General features: G+C 46.8%; 2 protein-coding genes across 2 annotated transcripts; both read left to right on the top strand.

Moving 5' to 3' along the window:
• The first annotated feature begins 4445 nt into the window (after window positions 1-4445).
• LOC125550871 (alcohol dehydrogenase 1) lies at window positions 4446-8249 on the top strand. The gene is made up of 10 exons (XM_048713980.1): window positions 4446-4631; window positions 4895-5031; window positions 5133-5179; window positions 6501-6826; window positions 6916-6998; window positions 7096-7171; window positions 7256-7317; window positions 7398-7493; window positions 7593-7754; window positions 7889-8249. Exons 1-10 carry the CDS (start codon window positions 4598-4600, stop codon window positions 8003-8005), a joined length of 1140 nt encoding a protein of 379 aa, XP_048569937.1. The 5' UTR covers window positions 4446-4597; the 3' UTR covers window positions 8006-8249.
• Window positions 8250-10436: 2187 nt separating this feature from the next.
• On the top strand, window positions 10437-10986 carry LOC125553628. The gene has a single exon (XM_048717388.1). It carries the CDS (start codon window positions 10515-10517, stop codon window positions 10785-10787), a length of 273 nt encoding a protein of 90 aa, XP_048573345.1. The 5' UTR covers window positions 10437-10514; the 3' UTR covers window positions 10788-10986.
• The last annotated feature ends 7635 nt before the right edge of the window (window positions 10987-18621 follow it).

Genomic DNA, 18621 nt, shown 5'->3' with positions numbered 1-18621 from the left:
TTATGCCATCGAATGCAACACATTTATTGCCCCTAAATCGGCGAAGCTTGCATTTGATCTGTGGATCAGTCACTATGCGATAGAAGAAAGCATCATCAGGATTCTCCTGCATTGAAAAGAATCCTTAGGCGTAGACGAGAGGCAGAGAAGGGAGGATCTAAAATGTCACACTCTGCTAGTTGTAATTGTCAAACCCTAACCCTAACCGCAACCAGTGTGTACATACCCACACATCCACGTCCATGCCGGTGTAGGTCAGCTCCTCCTCCTTGCTGTTGTCTTCAAGATCTCTCCAAGAGGCCATTGCGGCGGCGGCGGCGAGGTTGAGCGACAGCGGCGGCAGCGCAGAGGGGAGCGAGAGTGAGGGTAAGTGCGAGTGAGCGAGAGTGAGCAACCACTGTTTCCTTTAAGGCAACGGGCCTACTGGCTCAGTCGATACGACTGTTGACGCCCATTAGCGCCTCACGGCCGGCTCGCGAGTGATCGGCCATGTCAAAACGCACTTAAAAACGGTTTAGTGTTTTTTGCCACTGTCAATTCTTTGATGCGGTGCAAAGTGTCATGTTTTGTAAAGTGATGGTTTTCTGAGAGCTATGACGCGAAAGTGGTGGTTCTATGCATTCTACTCGGACAAGGAAGATACGAATAAATCATGTATAGCAATAGGATTCTACTCCCGCAAACCAAAGAGCTCTAAAAGAACTTTTCGTACAGAAACCTCTGCTACAATTCCTACAAAATTCCCATAATCCAAAATGTAGGGACGTTTCTTTGGTTTGAGTTTCATAGGAAAACCAAGGGTATTTCAAATCCACTCCAAGCTATTTTTTACATTTCCATGCACGAAGCCAAGGCAAAGGCTATAACTAGCATACCCCCTCCATCCGGTGAAAAATGTACATATAGAAATGTTAGGATAAGTTATGAAGTGGAGTAAAAAATGCATTGGAAAGGTGCAAGTCACCATCTCTCTCCTCTTTAATTATCCAACCTCCAATGAGCTAAATGCATGTAGAAATTAAGGAGACCATGTGTATAATGTTATTGGTCTTGATTACCGTCTGATGAGAGAGAATCATTTTTTTCTACTTTAAAGTACATTGAAAAGATAGAACTACACTCTTTTGTGGACAAATTTTATAGTCAAACATACAGTCTTCACCGGATGGAGGGACTAGTATTAAGTTGCTTTTACATTTGCATAAGTTTTAACCTTAATTTGACTTCTTTTTTTGGATTCCCGCGTCTATTATATTCTTGCGATTCAAACCTCTAATTATGTGTTTTTTTTCAATCATCAGTTTTCACAAACAATCCTACTGATTTCATACATTTTTCTTTTTGTTATCTTTTTGGCGAAAAGATTCAAGTCTATTATCAAAGTTCAACAGAAGTATAAATCACCTCAAACGTAACAAAAATCCATCGAGGTCTCCAAACCACCGAACGGTCACTAGCGCCGTCAGAACGAGACGTCGATGCTCCACTACAGGAGACTAATGACAACTGGCAAGTGTCCGTGGACACGCCCGACCAACGTATTGAAGTCACAATCATCGTCGTTGGAACTTGAATAGATCTGAAGCAAGTGACACCAAAGCTCACCGTCGCACACACACGACGAGAAACCCTAACATTGCAGTCCCAAGGAGACGACAAAAATCTTTGTTGGAGCTCCGTCGATTATGGCTAGATGGACGAACCCGAGGAGGACCGGAGCCCAAAAGACAATCTCAAAGAGAAAGTGCCGCATTTGCGAGGACTAAACAATCTAACATAGCGGTTGTTTGGACAGGGCCGGCCCTGGGGGGTGGCAAGGGGGCGGCCGCCCAGGGCCCCCGAAATCTAGGGGGGCCCTCCAGGGTTCGCAAGGAGCCCATGGCCCAGACCATAAGGAGGCATCGACCTAGACGCACACGCACGGAGAAATCCCTGTTTTCCTTCTTCCCATCGCGAGTTCGCCGCTTCGTGACGATCCTATTCCCGCGAGGGCTCCAATCGCGAGTCTCGATGCCAATGTAGATCGCTCTCCGTCATGCGGCCGGCTGGTCTTCCTCCAGGTCCCCGGTCCCGTTGTGTCATCCTCCGTTCGTGAGGTGCCTCTCATGTGCAAGACGAAGCCACCCCACTTATAGGGCCATCCCTAACCTCCTCTTTCTAGTTGGCCATGTTCATATAGTGCAGCAGCAGTCAGATCTTAGAAGGTCTCGCATATGATGCAGTACAAAATTTTAATTTCGTGTGCCCGTTGCTCTATTTCTTACTTCAATCTGGACTTTGTCGACACAACACCAATCGCCTTATCTATTGAAAAAGTTGCCTGCTATGTGTTTGATTGTCGTTCTTTGCATTCTCTCTCCAAATCATATGACTGCAAATTTAACTTAAAAATTGGAAGAAGGTCTCGGCTATACACACATAACTTCAATCCAAACATGGTTATATAATAAAGCCACTCAGACTCCCGTCGGGTAGGTAAATGATCTTTATTGTTGCAAATGGAGCTTTTAAACTTTAAACCTTTCATCTTAATGTTTACCCTCTATCAGGTATTCGATTTGTCTAATTAAGTAAATGAATACACTATTTACAATTCTCGTTTTATTTTGAAATAATAGACAATAATAAGTTAGGTAAAGGAATGAATCTAAAAAGAAATGAGATTATTAGGATGATCTTTATAGTAAGGGCCCCGGGGCAATTTCGCTCTAGGCTCCTGAAATATCAGGACCGGCCCTGTGTTTGGATGACGCCCGCACGTGCCCTGCCAATCCCCGACGCGCCAATATTTTGGCGATGAAATCTGCCGCCGCCGTTTCACCCACGTGCGGGCGTGAAAACTGAATTGCCGACTGAAATTTTGGCAGACAATCGATTTTTTGGCCTTGATCCAAACGGCAGCCCAAGCCAGTGGTCAACGCGAAAATTTTGGTAAGGCGCGGCTGGGCTATCATCCAAACAGCCCCGTAAACTACTATTCAGAGTGAAAGCACCAAGATTCCCTTTCTGCCACGAGCCATCTGAGCGGCTAGCATAGGGAAAACGAATTCATGGGTTCGTCGATGGACTCCCGAGAAAAGACAATGCTTACTTTTTCTATTCTTGTGTGCTTGAAACACTGCGAATTAACTAGGACAGGTCATTCTACATGGTTAAAATTCCAGAAGAGCTGCGAGATACTCTCCCTTTAGGACCATACTGTTTTCGATAAGAGTAGAAGGGTATTTGGAAAGTGGTTTGGGCTCTTGATTCAAAGAGACTTCATCGGAATTTTTGAGGATGTATCCCTAGACTATTTTGAAGAAAAAAGGAATCCATCCACTCAAATTTCTTTATTTTTCTTTGACATCAATCATTGCCCCAACTTTATGTAGTTTACTAATCTTAATCGCATACTACCATTGAACACGACGTGTCACTACAACCCCTCTGTTTCTTTTTCCTTCTTAGGCCTTCTTTGGTTTAAAGGAATTTCATAGGAATTCTAGAGGATAGGATTCTTATAAGATTTTTTCCTTTAGAGCTCTTTGGTTCATAGGAATGGATTCCTATTCCTACATAGGATTGGTTCCTATCCTCCACATTTCATAGGAAAATAAAAAAGAGTCTAGACTCAATGGAAAAATTCCTTTGGTGTCAACCAAATGACATGTTTCCTATTCCTACTCATAGGATTTGAGATACATGTCATTTTATTTTTTACAAGATTCCTATTCCTATGATAATCCTATCCTATGAACCAAAAGAGGCCTTAGGGCCTCTTTGATTCACAGGATTTTGAAAATGTAGGAATATGAAAAGTATAGGATTGCAGTGGCATGTCAACTTGAATCCTATAGGATTAGCAAAGAGTGTTTGATGCCACATGAAAAACAAAGAAAATGTAAAAAGAGGTTGAAGTGGATGTTAGATTTTCTATGAAATGTAGTACAAAAGATTCCATAGGATAAATTCCTATAGGATCCAATCATATGAATCAAAGGGCCGACATAGGAAAAATTCTTAAGGATTTTAATCCTTAAAAAATCCTAAAGATATCCTTGAATCAAAGGAGCCCTATCATTGCGTTACAAAAATCCGCAAATCAAAGAAATCGCGAGAGAACTTTCCCGGGCAAGAGCGATCAAAGGTTCGCTCATCTCTTCTTTGCACATGCGCGCGGCCTCTGGAATTCCCGAAACCATTTTCCCGCACACTGTCAACACACAGCTGTGCGAGTCCACGCGTCATTGCGTGCAACGCGACTGCCCGGCGCCCACGACCCCACGCCATGGGCCCCGACACCCCGCACCGAGGAGGGAGGGAGGGAGCGAGACAAACCGCGGCCGCATTACAGCTTCCAGGTGGAAGCGGGAGCCCCGGTTTCGGCGCCACGCCGCCCGCCCCTGGTTTGCTCCCCAAGAAGAACAGAACAGAGCAGGTAGCCAGCCAGCCAGACGTGGCGAAACCGCACCCTCCCTCCCAGCCCGGCCCCATATATACCCCCGGCCTCCCCACACTCGGTTCCCCACGGATTTGTTGATCCTGTGAAGTGAGAGATCAGTTCTCGATTTCGATTCCGGGTCCGCTCAGAGAATTCCCCAGGCGAGCGAGCGAGATGGCGACCGCCGGGAAGGTGATCAAGTGCAAAGGTCCGCGCCTTGTCCTCCCCTCTCCTCTCCTCCCTCCCGGCATTTCCCGGGCCTCACTCTAAGGCGCTTGCTTGTGTTTTCGATTCCTTGCTTACTGTCCTGCTTATTTCTTCCTGTGTTCTTCCCGGGACGAATTTCGTGAGGGGTTAGCTAGGTTTTTTGCGTGATTTTGGGTGAGGATTTTATTTCCTTCCCCTTGTGGTATCATCGTCCGTGACTGCATTCTGACGACGCCCTTTCCTTGGATCCGTCCGCGGTTGCAGCCGCGGTGGCGTGGGAGGCGGGGAAGCCGCTGTCCATGGAGGAGGTGGAGGTGGCGCCGCCGCAGGCCATGGAGGTGCGCGTCAAGATCCTCTTCACCTCCCTCTGTCACACCGACGTCTACTTCTGGGAGGCCAAGGTACGCATGCGCCACCGCCGTCATGCTCGCTTCCGGTCAATAAATTATGTTCCCCTTCAGTTTTGTGGCTGACTTGCGCCTCCGTGGCTTCCGATGCTTAGGGGCAGACTCCCATGTTCCCTCGGATCTTCGGTCATGAAGCTGGAGGGTATGCTTCTCAAGTCTCAATTACTGTACCTTCCTTGATGAATCATTACCCTGTCTGTCTATACATGTTTACCATGCGCCTGCGATCTTATGTTTTGTTTGGTCTTCCTTCAGTTCAGCGTCTATGTCATGTCTCTCTGCTGTCTATGTTTTGTTTGGTCTTCCTTCAGCGTCTATGTTTTGTTTGCTGTTACTAGTTCCCGTCGGTGTGGAGTCTCGTTTCTATTTTCTGAATTTCTTGCACCTGTTTAGCAGTGGTAGGTTGAGTTAAGGTGACGTTTAGGACTTGCTGGATGCTTTTGCTTTGGTGATTTCGTTAATGAAATCGGAGGGAAACCCCCTCTTTTGATTTAAGTTGTGCTAACTGTTTGTTGAGAAAGGATAGGTCCATCACAGAGCTGAAAACATGTGAAGTAATCATAAGAACTGTGTGTTGCCTGTGTAGACCGTTGCGGAATAATTGTTGTTGTCTGTTTTGTAATGGCGTCACTGTCGTTGGATCTTGGTAGAGCAAGTATGGAACACCAGAGGTCAATATCATAAATTGGTACTAGGACTTTCGATTGACATGTCTTTCTCAAGTGAAGATACATCAGAAGATTGTTCCATGTTGCTTTAGTTGACTTGCTATATCCATCTCTTTATTTATCTGAGGTGCTCCCACATGAAGTCCTTCTATATAGATATTCTGGTCAAATTTATCTGCTGCACGTCCCGTAAACTTATTTCTCATGTGAAGATACATCAGAAATTGTTCCATGTTGCTTTAGTTGACTTGCTATAAACATGTCTTTATTTATCTGAGGTGCTCGGGCATGAAGTCCATTTATATAGATTCTGGACAAATTTATGTGTTGCATGCCCCCTGAACTTATTTGTCATCTGAAGATACATCAGGAGGGACTGGGATCAGGTGACATGCACGGTGACATGCGGCCCAAATTCAAATTTAAACATTGCGAAAATTTTTGAAAAAAACCATGCATGTTCACAGCACATACTAAGATAACCCAAAAATTTCAGATCAAAATTCGAAACATACATCAAGAAACGAAAAAGAGAAACTCAAATTTTTGGGTTATCTTAGTATGTGCTGTGAACATGCATGGTTTTTTTCAAAAAAATTCGCAATGTTTAAATTTGAATTTGGGCCGCATGTCACCGTGCATGTCACTGGAGTTTGTTCCATGTTGCTTTGGTTGACTTGCTATATCCATCTCTTTATTTATCTGATGAGGTGCTCGGACATGAAATCCTTCTGTATACATTTCTCTGAACAAATTTATGTGTTGCACGTCCCCTGAACTTATTTATGTTCACAGCATAGTGGAGAGTGTTGGAGAGGGTGTGACTGAGCTTGCCCCTGGTGACCATGTCCTCCCTGTGTTCACTGGGGAGTGTAAGGAATGCCCACATTGCAAGTCTGCAGAGAGCAACATGTGTGATCTGCTCAGGATCAACACCGACAGAGGTGTCATGATCGGGGATGGCAAGTCACGCTTCTCTATTGACGGGAAGCCGATTTACCATTTTGTAGGGACTTCCACCTTCAGTGAGTATACTGTCATGCATGTTGGTTGTGTTGCCAAGATCAACCCTGAGGCTCCCCTTGACAAAGTCTGCGTTCTTAGCTGTGGTATTTCCACTGGTAAGTTGATAAGTTGACTTCTGTTGCTGTGGTATGCTTGTTATGGCTTCATCTTATCTTGAGATGCTGGGTTGCCATTCTTTTTGTAGGTCTTGGCGCATCCATTAATGTTGCAAAACCACCAAAGGGTTCGACAGTGGCGATATTTGGGCTAGGAGCTGTTGGCCTTGCTGTAAGTGCCCTAATTCATCTCTTGATTGTTCTGCAATTGCAATTGGCATGTGCGCCTGACTTGCATCTATTTACCCCTTCATGTTTGTATGATTCAGGCTGCAGAAGGTGCAAGGATTGCAGGTGCATCAAGGATCATTGGTGTTGACTTGAACGCCAGTAGATTTGAAGAAGGTAAATACTTCTGATTTTACTATTCATGAGTTTAATCTGTTGCTTTGCGAAGATTCTGATGTTTTATATCTTGTCCATGTTCAGCTAGAAAATTTGGCTGCACGGAATTTGTGAACCCGAAAGATCACACCAAGCCAGTTCAACAGGTTTGTTTCTTCTTGTAAGGCAAAATGGTTATTCATTGTGCTTAGTGATCATAACATACAGCTTATTGATGATGCCTTAGGTGCTCGCTGAGATGACAAATGGTGGAGTTGACCGCAGTGTTGAGTGCACGGGCAACGTCAATGCTATGATACAAGCATTTGAATGTGTTCATGATGTATGACTTGCTAAGACATTAATCATCCACTCAAGCATGATCATTTTGCATTGCCTCTTTTCTCTAGATGAAAACTTGAATTCTGTGATCTATATACAGGGCTGGGGTGTTGCTGTGCTGGTGGGTGTGCCGCACAAGGACGCCGAATTCAAGACCCACCCGATGAACTTCCTGAACGAGAGGACTCTCAAGGGCACCTTCTTCGGAAACTTCAAGCCGCGCACTGACCTGCCCAATGTCGTGGAGATGTACATGAGAAAGGTAAACAGGAATCGCTAATTGCTGCAGCTTGGTCTATGCTTTGCACCTTGTTGAGATATGTTGAATGCTGGACACTTTTATCTAGTCCTTGAAAACTTGGACCTCATGCTCGAACAACTTGCGATTGTGGTCAGGAGCTGGAGGTGGAGAAGTTCATCACACACAGCGTGCCGTTCTCGGAGATCAACAAGGCGTTCGACCTCATGGCGAAGGGCGAGGGCATCCGCTGCATCATCCGCATGGAGAACTAGGCCGCCTCACGCGCTTCCGATCGCTCCGATGTAATAAGCGCTGGGGTGCGGTTTCTGAACCAGATCATCGTCTGTGGTTTCGCCTTCCTTGGCAAAGTAGCGTAGTGTTAGTTGAAGTATATCTGTAATTACGTACCGGACAAGTGGCTGTACTACGAACGAGCTCTCTTTTGGCAGCAATATATGCTGCTGCTGCTACTACTATGGCCATGAGTTTCAGTTGAATGAGTCTGTTCTTAGCCTACTGATGTTTCAATGTCCCGTTGCTTTACTTTTCAGTTTTTCCTTTACTGCTCTGCTTGGCTGACTCTGCTGGGACGTGCTTATGCTAATTTGAACTGATGGTACAACTTGGTTCGAAAGTTCAGGCAATGTAGTCTACTTTCTTCTGCTTCCTGAATCTGTTAATAATTCAGGATCAAGTGGTGGAGTATTTTGCTCTGCTCTGGATGATTATGTTGGCTGTTGCTCTCAACAGCTTGCGGAATTTGTTGGTTGTCTCTGCCATGATGCAAGGGGGAAAATGTGTAAAACCCAACATGTGAGTACTGTTTGCAAATGGTTATTATGCCAGTTCTTATCTTTTTTCGAGAAAACAGGAGGACCGTAGTTGGTCGACCCGTGCCAGCAAAACTCTGGCCCGTGGCACACTGGTCAAAAGGCAAACCATGCTCGTGATGATACTACTACGTCAGTGAACCACCACCGGCCGATGTTGACGCAGTGACCAAGTCGTCAAATCAGCCCCGTTAGTTTGACCAGACAGCGACGGCATCCGTCAGGTAAGGCCAACTCCGTAGCGCGATCCTAAATGGATGTTCGTTTTGTCCGGATTTTATCCATTTGGATAGGAATTTGGGGTCGTGTCCGGGCGTAGATGTGGTGGCCGTGCGTCCAGCGCGCGGACGGCCGGATTTTGTCCGTTTGAGTAGGAATTTGGGGGCGTGTCCTGGAATGTGGTGGCCGTGCGTCCAGCGCGCGGACGCATCCGGCCGTATCCTGTCCGCGTATTTTTCTTTGCAAGTCATTAACTTTTTTTTATCATTCATTTTTGGTACATGACAATACATCATCATATTTTGACTAGTAAAACAAGGCCAAAGAAAATAAGAACAACAAGAATACATTTTAGAAGATAGCCAACTTCCATAACTGCCCCCTTGAGTTGGGTTAGGGCCTTCTCGATGCACTCATTGTTGATCTGTGGAGGAGGCTCGATCTGGCATCCTCCTTTCTTCTTCAAGCCAGATGTAGATGTTACTTCCTCATACCTAGTCTCGTGTCTAGCCTCTAATCTAGCAACAAGTGCACTTGTCTCATTTACAGCCTTTATGCTAGCTAAAAGTGCATGAACATGTACTAAATTTCGCTCTATCAATATATCGATGTACTCGTCTTTCCAATACCAAAACTTGCATCCATTCTACACAACAAAATTTAAAGTTAGCACAACTAATCAAATCTAGAGCACAGACCAAAGCTAAAAAAAACGCATACCCCGTCGTTTAAGCACTTGATGAACACCCATCCGGGATGTTCCGGCGTTGTAGACACGCGGCGCACGACCATCCTTGGGCAGTGGTTGCACTTAATGAGTGGCAACAGTGCGCCGGCGAGCTTTTGGGCAAGCACCGAGCCCGGCCGACCGTCATTCGTGTATCTGCCGGCGGACCACCGACGATGCAGATCCGAGCGGCTAGAGGAGGAGCCACTGCTTGCATGTGGCCTTGCGGCCCTGCCAGGGCCTTCCGGCGAGGTGCCCGGCCAGTCCATGGCGCGGCCCGGCCTCCCACAGCCGGCCAAGCACAAGACCGACCGGATCCGCCCCAAATCCGGCCGGCGGGTGCGCACACCAGGTGGCCGTGGTTGGGTAGCTCGGCGGCGCCTAGGGGAAGAGGCTGGACGAGCTCGTGTCCGAACTGCACGGCTGCAATGACAGCGGCGGAGACGGTGGCAGCGAGGGGAAGAGTGTTGGGGATGCGGCCGGAGGGAGGGAGAGGCCGGATAGAAAAAGGCCCACCCTGTGCCACCGATGGGCGGGCCAGGAGAGGACACGCGCAGACGACCCGCGCGTTCGCGTGGTGTCCGTTTCACCGCAAAAGCGACGCAAACTTGAGCCGCGGATGGATTGAAAGCGGACACAAAACGAACAAAAGTCCGTTTGCTCCCGCGCGTTGAACCGTCTACTTTGTTCATTTTATCTCAAACGAACGGGACTGGATAGGATAGGGTCGTGCGATGGAGTTGGCGTAAGTCCGCAGGAGGAACCTTGGCAACCAAGGCGGCAGCGAACCAAGTCAGCCAAGTACTCAACTGACATGTGCTTAATCTCCACGCATCAAGGACCACACGAAGCTTCCCAGCCTTGGTCCCGGGGCAACACGCGCCATGCCTTCTCCTGATCTCCTCCTCCCTATAAATGCAGCCACCACAAGAGCATCACAGCAACACAAGCTGAGCCAACGCAGAGATCGAGCGAGAAACTAAAAAAGCGAGGGAAATATCAAATATGGTGCTGGGCACGAACTGCTTCGGCGCTCCTGAAGCCGCAAGCAAGGTGTCGCCGGCGGGCAGGCGGCTGGGAGGAGAGGGAGCAGAGGCCGTGGAGCAGAGAGCGGCGGTAACAGAGGCGGCGCCAAGTGGCCACGTAGTCGGCGAGGCCAAGCAGATGGGAGGTGTTGATCAGGTGAAGGCGGCGGGGAAGGAGGGGAAGAAGAAGAGGAGCGGGGCTCCCATAGTGATGCACCACTTCCCCTTCCATTCTCGTCCTGGGCTGCTCTGAGATTTCGACCTCCGGCTGGTGTGGTCACTGGGATTTTGATGAAGCTTTTGTCAGCATTCTGCCAGAGAGTTCGCCTGTTTTGTGAGGGCTAGATTATTTGATGAGAATTGTATCTTGTACTCCCTCTGTCCGAAATTTCCTAATTCAAGACGGAGGGAGTATGTGTTAATATAATGTCATAATAGTTCATTTCGGAACACTGTTTGCCACAGTATTAAAACGCATGCTCATGGAAAATAGTCACGGTCAACTAGCACTAGGGCATCGTCAGATATACCACCACAGTCGTTCAATCTACAGTAACTTATAGATAGCATATTCGAAAAGTCGACCAAGCCAAACAAACATGCTCGCACCAATCCAGTACCCCAATCACGCTTCAATTTCGGTTGCGGCAAAGGAGGATTTAAGGCGTGTTCGGTAGGTCACACACTCACACTAGTCCTGGCCATGGGCAACCCGGCCCGAAACAGCCCGGACCTAGATTTTGAGCCCGAAAGCCGGGCCTGGGCCCGTCGTTTTCACGATTTACTGAAGGGGCCCGACTCAAGACCCGACAGGCTTTATCACTTTTGGGCCAGGCTTGGCCCAAAAAACAGGCCCGACGGTCGGGCTGGGCTTGGGCGCAAAAATCAGACCCGACGGTCGGGCCGGGTTCGGGCCTAGGTTTACTGCCTCGGGCTTTGGTAGGCTCGAAGCCCGGCCCGGCCTGGCAGATGGCCAGATATAGGTCGCACGCAGCTCAGGCTTTGGAGATGCAAAATCGGCATGTTTGATAGCATGACCTACATCGAATTCCTAGCGAGCAATAGTCAAAACGACCATTTTTGCAGAGCTAGGCTCCAGCAAGCCATGCATGCCATTTGTCTGCATGCGTTGGAAAGCGTGCAAGATGGGATGTATCGACCATTACTCCTTACTCCATTCCTTTCACCGTCCAAAGTTCAAACTGTCATTCACATCTCTTCCTTTGTGTGTGAGAGAGAGGAAAAGAAAAGAAAAGAGTAAACACACAAAAAATGTGGTTGAATTTTTTTTCAGGCAACTGACAAATAGCAAAATTGTTTTTTCTGTGTTGGATAGACTAAGGGCCCGTTCGAAAGCTCTCCAATTTCAGAAAATTCTCGTCTCCTGCTTCTCTCGCCAGCTTCCAGCTTCTCGCCAGGAGTAGCGTGTGTTCGGCAGGCCGTGGCCAGTTTCTCTCCACGCTGCATGGGCTGGTGCTGGGCTATAGGAAGATGGCCCGTTAGGGAACTTAGATGGTCACATGGGCTGCAGGCCCGGTTCGTTGTGGATGACCCTGATGCGTCCACGTCTGCTGCCTTGTTCGTGCGGGAGCTGGGGAGAAAACAGATCGAACCGGTACGCAACTTAGCGGTGGCATACCCACGTAATTTTGACGAACTTCACCTTCTCGTTTTTGTGAAGCGGGGCTTCTGCTGCTCCTCGTCTCCGCGGAAATTACACGGGCCGATTCTTGTCTTCGGGAAGCCAGCTTCGAGAAGCTGGGCGTTCGGAGTGGCTTCACGCACCTGTTTTGGGAAGCTGGCCCGTGGAGAAGATCCGAACGAGGCCTAAAGCTATTCCCCTCTTTTGTAGAGGTGGTTATTTTTCTTTGCGGGGATAAAAGAAGTTTTATTTCAAAATTATAGAGTTACAATGAAAGGGCAAGAGATTCTTAATATACGGGTCCCATTTATGTAGCCAAACAACGATACTACATTCAGGCCTTTTTATTTGTGACTAAGGTTGCCACAACAACCAAGGTTATGCAATTAGGCTGGTCATAGTGGGGAGTAACTTAGACTAGTGTCATGCATATGACACTAGTCTAAGTTACTATCTTCATAGTGCAAAGTATCTTAATAGTAGTGTCATAGTTTGTTTCATTTATTGTCTTATAGACTCATTTTACCTCGGAAAGCGCTATGTTACAGTAACATATTATGTTACTCCAAGCACCTCTCTCCTCATTAAATACTTGCCACATAAGCAAAATTGTCTTGAGATGTGTTAAGTTACTACCTAAGTTACCCCCACTATGACTAGCCCTTATAGTGTGTGTGACGGCGACCCGGTCCTCGAGGCCCATCGCGGGCGTGCATGTCGATGCACACTGCCCGACCCCCTGCCTCTTGCGAGCGGGAAGCCAGTGCCACCGCTCGGCATTTCCCGTACATCCGGATCTAAGCTCACCCGCAGCGCGACAATTAGTGGATAGGAGCTGGGGCCTCACCGAGAAGCACTGCCCTTCCTGGTCCTCCTGCCTCCAAAGAGGTGAAGATGCGGTCGGCCGCACCGCGGTAGCTCGACGGCTCCGTGAATGGTGGGGCAGATGCCACGTTGCTGCATGGCTCCGCGCGACCGCCAACATGAATGGTGGCGACAGGTACGAAAGTGGCGGCAGCTACAACTTCGCGCCGACATGAGTATCCCGAGCCTCCTCTGCCGTCTCGTGCACCTTTTTTTTAACAAATTAAGAAGCTTTTTGGCCGTCTCGTGTAGCTGCTGGGCCCGAGGCGGAGTGGATCTTGGGCGGGTTGGGTACAACCATACAAGGAGGAAGAATGTGGGAGTAGTGGGGTGGTTGACCTGCTTTTCTTCGGTTCGGTTCGCTCCTGTTCAAAAGAATGACCAACTAGGAGAAAAACCAAAAGCAAAAATAAACTGTCAACGTGGCAAGCGCTAAAATTGAGAGAAGAAAAACCAAGTTAAAATGTAAACACGAGGGTAAAATGTGGCACAAAGTGCAAAAGTGAAGGTACTCACCTGCCAAAATGAAAGTGAAGGTGCTCCCTCCTTCCCAAAATATAAGGCGCGGATTGACTTTTCTGATCTTCGTTGTGCAACTTTGACTATAATTTTCATGTATTCACAAGATAAATACGATGATGCCATTTATACATATTCAATCAATATACTTTGATATATATTAATGGTCAAAGTCGTGCATAAAAAACCGCCTTATATTTTAGGAAAGAGGAAGTATAAATTAAGGATTTTCTCCGGGTTAAAAATGAAATTAACTCTTATTTTATTAATGTCCACACCGGAGGCCTCCCCCTTGTTAGAATCCTGACTCCATCCCTGATCACGGCTGTCCGGTTGGATGCCCACCAAGGCATTTTTCCTCTCCCCGTACATGTGCAAATGGATAGCGACCTTGGCAACCAAGAAAATGGATATCGACAAGATTCGTCAGACAAGTCAGCGACGAAGAACCTTGGCAACCAAGGCGCGCGGCAGCCACCGTGACGATCAAGTCAAATAATCATCTGACCTCGTGCTTCCGCTCACATCCGTCGTTTTCGTCCTGGACGAACCTTCACGCAGCTTTCTCCCCTCAGCTTCTCTCTTCGCCCCTCACAACTTATATATAAGTGTCGCACTACTAGATCCTCAACATAGCAGCAAATAGCACAGGAAGCAACAACACTTGAGAGAGGGCCCAACACACACACACACACACACACACACACACACACACACACACACACACACAGAAAGAGAGAGTGCCTGAAGTGATGGTGTGGTCTACCAGCAAGCAACAAGGAGGAGAGCGAGAAGAATCGAAGCAGCACAAAATGGTAAAAGAGGTGAAGACACCTATCTTCACGCATCAGCTCCCCTTCCATTCTCTTCCCCTTAACAAAGTCAAGAACATCGAGGTCGACCGCTTGAGGCTGTCCTTCACGACGCCGAAAAATTCTACGCTGGTCCCCGTTGATTCCGGTTCTGATGAAGAGAGTGACGAAGATCGAGGCCGTTCGGACATCGATTCTAACAAGCCTATGGACGAAGGGTTAGATCACATCTGTAGTGGTCTGCATGCTATTCCCCGGAAAAACAAAGCAAGATCGGCCAAGAAAAGATCCCATAAGATCAGCTCTAGGAAATTCTACAAAATATTCAGTTGAGGGGCCTTTTTTTTGGAGTGTATATGGGATCTCGAGGACTGGCTGAATTCAGATAGCCTCCTCTTTGGTCAAAGTGTACAATTTGGATTTCATTGCTGATTCTCCATACATTGTAAAATTTGTACGCGCGCATGTATAGCTTCTGATCTTGAATGGTAATCATTATTACGTTTTGGGCAATGTGTGTGTGCCAGGTTTATGCGTGTAGCGCAGTCCGCCTCAAGAAACCTTGCTGCCGGCCGAAAAAACTTGGATTTGGAAAATCGATGTATGTTCTTTTTTACGTGGGATATTTCTTTTATAAATGATGTTTTATTAATTTAATATGTAGCATTAAGCGGATACAACACATCATGAGCGACATCCAGCCTCTACATATGCAAGATGCACACAATCAAAAATAATGAGTTTGACTAAATATAAAACTAAACGATAGATGGGCATTAGTAAAACCTTATAAGGCTGACAATATGCCTATGTTGCAGGAGGAGGCGGTTCGATCTGAAGATTATGTTATCATCCATGTTGGGTGAAAACCTTTCTGGACATCCGCTTTAATCGTGTACATACCGTCTTGAACAACGGTCGGTAATTCATACGATTTAATATAGACCACATACGAAGCTGATGCGTACAACGAAAAATAACCTGCAACGAAGAAGAGAGTTTGCCATTGAAAAGAAAATCGTTTCTACTTAGCCAAACCGGCAAATCATGGTTCCGGGCCAGATCCGACCGGATTTGGCGCAGGGACTAGCATGCATCGGGCTCTCTGCTCGAAGATGGACGGTGGCGGTGAGGAGCTGGACTTTCGCGCGGGCGGTGACCGGCCGGCAACGCTACGGTCCACAGATGGTGGTGGTGATCCGGCCAAGTGGGGGTGATTGCAGAGTGTGCTCCGGTGACCTCCTACGGCTCTACAATTGCGTGGTCACCAAAGATCTTCGGGTGTGTTTATCTTTTAAGATTGAATGGTTGATTTCGATAGTGAGATGCAAATTATGGACGACGACTTGACACAGAGGAATGGTTGCGCGGCGACGGCGATATGTGTAACATCCTCGATGCGACTATAGCTCCCACGTGTCGAGGCACGACTTAGAGACACAATCGCATTGAAGGCATATGTCGCAAGTTAGGCAATCTTCACAACATCCCATGTAATATAATAATGAAAGGGGAGATAACATAGTTGGCTTACACTCGCCACGTCAATCAAGTACATAAATAACATTACATCATTCAAACACTCATGGCCCGACTACGGCGCCAAAATAAAAGATAGCCCAACAAGCGACACGGTCCCAATCACCCCCAACTGGGTACCACTACTGATCATCGGGAAAGTAAACATAGTAACGTTGAGAGTCTTCGTCGAACTCCCACTTGAGCTCATACGCGTCTCCTGGAGCGGAATCATTAGGCCCTGCATCTGGTGTAATAGTAATCTGTGAGCCACAGGGACTCAGCAATCTCGCACCCTCGCGATCAAGACTATTTAAGCTTATAGGTAAGGCAAGGTAAATATGTGGAGCTGCAGCAAGCAACTAGCAAATATGGTGGCTAACTTATTCGTAAAAGAGAGCGAGAAGAGGAGGCAAAGTACGAGCGAGAAACTAGAGAACAACCTGCACAAACATTACTCCAACACCGTGTCCGCTTCTCGGACTCCGCTGAGAAGAGGCCATCACGGTAACACACTCAGTTGATTCATTTTAATTAAGTTAAGGTTCAAGTTATCTACAAACGGACATTAACAAATTCCCATCTGCCCATAACCGCGGGCACAGCTTTCGAAAGTTCAAATCCCTGCAGGGGAGTCCCAACTTAGCCCATGACAAGCTCTCACGGTCAACGAAGGAATAGACCTCCTCCCAAGACGTTCCGATCAGACTCGGTATCTCGGTTACTCAAGACACTTCGACAGGTTAAAACAAATCCAGCAACACCACCCGAATGTGCCGACAAATTCCGATAGGAGCTGCACATATCTCTTTCTCAGGGCACACTCAGATGAACACTACGTACAACTAAAACCAACCCTCAAGTTGCCCCGAGGTGGCGCTGCAAGTGGCTCTATTTGGACCAACACTCAGAGGAGCACTGGCCCGGGGGGGGGGGGGTTAAAATAAGATGACCCTCGGGCTCTGAAAACCCAAGGGAAAAAAAGGCTAGGTGGCAAATGGTAAGACCAAGGTTGGGCATTGTTGGAAAAGCTTTAATCAAGGCGAAATATTAAGGGGTTCCCATTATAACCCAACCACGTAAGGAACGCAAAATCCGGGAACATAACACCGATATGACGGAAACTAGGGCGGCAAGAGTGGAACAAAACACTAGGCGAGAGGCCGAGCCTTCCACCCTTTACCAAGTATATAGATGCATTAAGATAACAAGATAATATAATGGTATCCCAACAAGTAAAATAAATGTTCCAACAAGAAACGGCCTCCAATCTTCACCTGCAACTAGCAACGCTATAAGAGGGGCTGAGCAAAGCGGTAACATAGCCAATCAACGGTTTGCTAGGACATGGTGGGTTAGAGGTTTGACATGGCAATTTGGGAGGCTTGAAAGCAAGTGGTAGGCATCGTAGCAATGGCATAGCAAAAGAGCGAGCAAACTAGCATAGCAAACATAGTAGTGATTTCGAGGGTATGATCATCTTGCCTGCACAGTTGTCAGAGTTGACTGGATCCTCGAAAGCAAACTCAACGGGCTCCTCGTTAGCGAACTCGTCTCCCGGCTCTACCCAAACAAGACAAACAAGAAACAAGGGCACAATCACCACGTGCAAACTCAAACAACACAATGCAAATATGATATGATATGCGGGATGCGATGCGGGATGCAAAATGCAAGATATGACAGGAAATGCATGAACCTGGCCTCAACTTGGAAAACCAAGTGTGCCACTGGAAAGATGAGATGAAATCGCTTGAAAACGATATAAAGAACGCCGGAATCGAAGTTACGGTTTGGAAATGGCAAGCGATTCAAATATGACACCGGTCTGCGATTTACAGCAAGTAGCCAACTAAATGCAATGAGATGAACATGCTACAGCAATCAAACATGACAAAAAAAATACATGGCAGGGATGCACACAAGATGCTTAACAAAAGTCTAGCACTGAGCTACGGTCAATTCATCCATTAACAGGTTCAAACAAGCATGGCAAAAATGCATATGGCAAACAGATCTCAGACTTAGTGAAATTAACACTTGTCTGGAATTTTAGATCAGGTAGCCCTCTTCGGAGCAACAAAACTACATGCTACAGGATCTGAACATGGCAAAGTAAAGCATCGCATGGAGCTACTCAAAGAGCTTAACAAAAGTCCCTTAGTGACCTTGAGCCAAAAGGGATCAGAAAATACAATTGCAAGCATGTGAACATAGCAAAAACATAATCAGTTTTTCAGACTTAGTGAAAACTGACACATGCTGAAATATAACTCAAGTAGGCATGTTTACGAGCTCGATGCACTCACCACGGTGCAAGTCATGGCAAGACAAGCATACATCCATCAAGAAGGCACAAAATTCAAGCTAGACATGGCAAGAACAATAGTATAGCATGCACGGATCAACTACAACATTATCGGCAAAATTGCAAACAAGTTGACAATCTTCCCAGATTCACAAAGTAAGAAAATTAGAGTTCGATTGACTCAAGTTAGGGTGCTCCATAATTGCAAACAAAGACTTGGATGGATAGAGCACTACAATATTAACAAAATATCCTTACTGATCATCCTCAAAAGATGCACGGATCACTAGGAAACAACATGAACATATGACAACATGAGATAAACAGCTCAAGGACTTAGTGGAAATGCTAAGTCCCTGAAAACAGAATTACTAAGTGCACCACTTTGCAAGCTTGCACTAGTCACCACACACATCACAAAAAT

This window comes from Triticum urartu, chromosome 4, assembly GCF_003073215.2.
Source record: "Triticum urartu cultivar G1812 chromosome 4, Tu2.1, whole genome shotgun sequence".
NCBI lineage: Eukaryota > Viridiplantae > Streptophyta > Magnoliopsida > Poales > Poaceae > Triticum > Triticum urartu.
Note: the sequence above shows the minus strand (reverse complement) of the source record. Positions and strands in the feature narration are given on the sequence as shown.

What these genes read in the sequence shown, in the direction of transcription:
- LOC125550871 (XM_048713980.1), top strand. Translation starts at nt 4,598, where the DNA reads ATGGCGACCGCCGGGAAGGTGATCAAGTGCAAAG. An exon ending in TTCGGTCATGAAGCTGGAGG is followed by an intron (nt 5,180 to 6,500) that starts GTATGCTTCTCA and finishes TTATGTTCACAG; the next exon opens with CATAGTGGAGAGTGTTGGAG. An exon ending in ACACCAAGCCAGTTCAACAG is followed by an intron (nt 7,318 to 7,397) that starts GTTTGTTTCTTC and finishes ATGATGCCTTAG; the next exon opens with GTGCTCGCTGAGATGACAAA.
- LOC125553628 (XM_048717388.1), top strand. Translation starts at nt 10,515, where the DNA reads ATGGTGCTGGGCACGAACTGCTTCGGCGCTCCTGAAGCCGCAAGCAAG.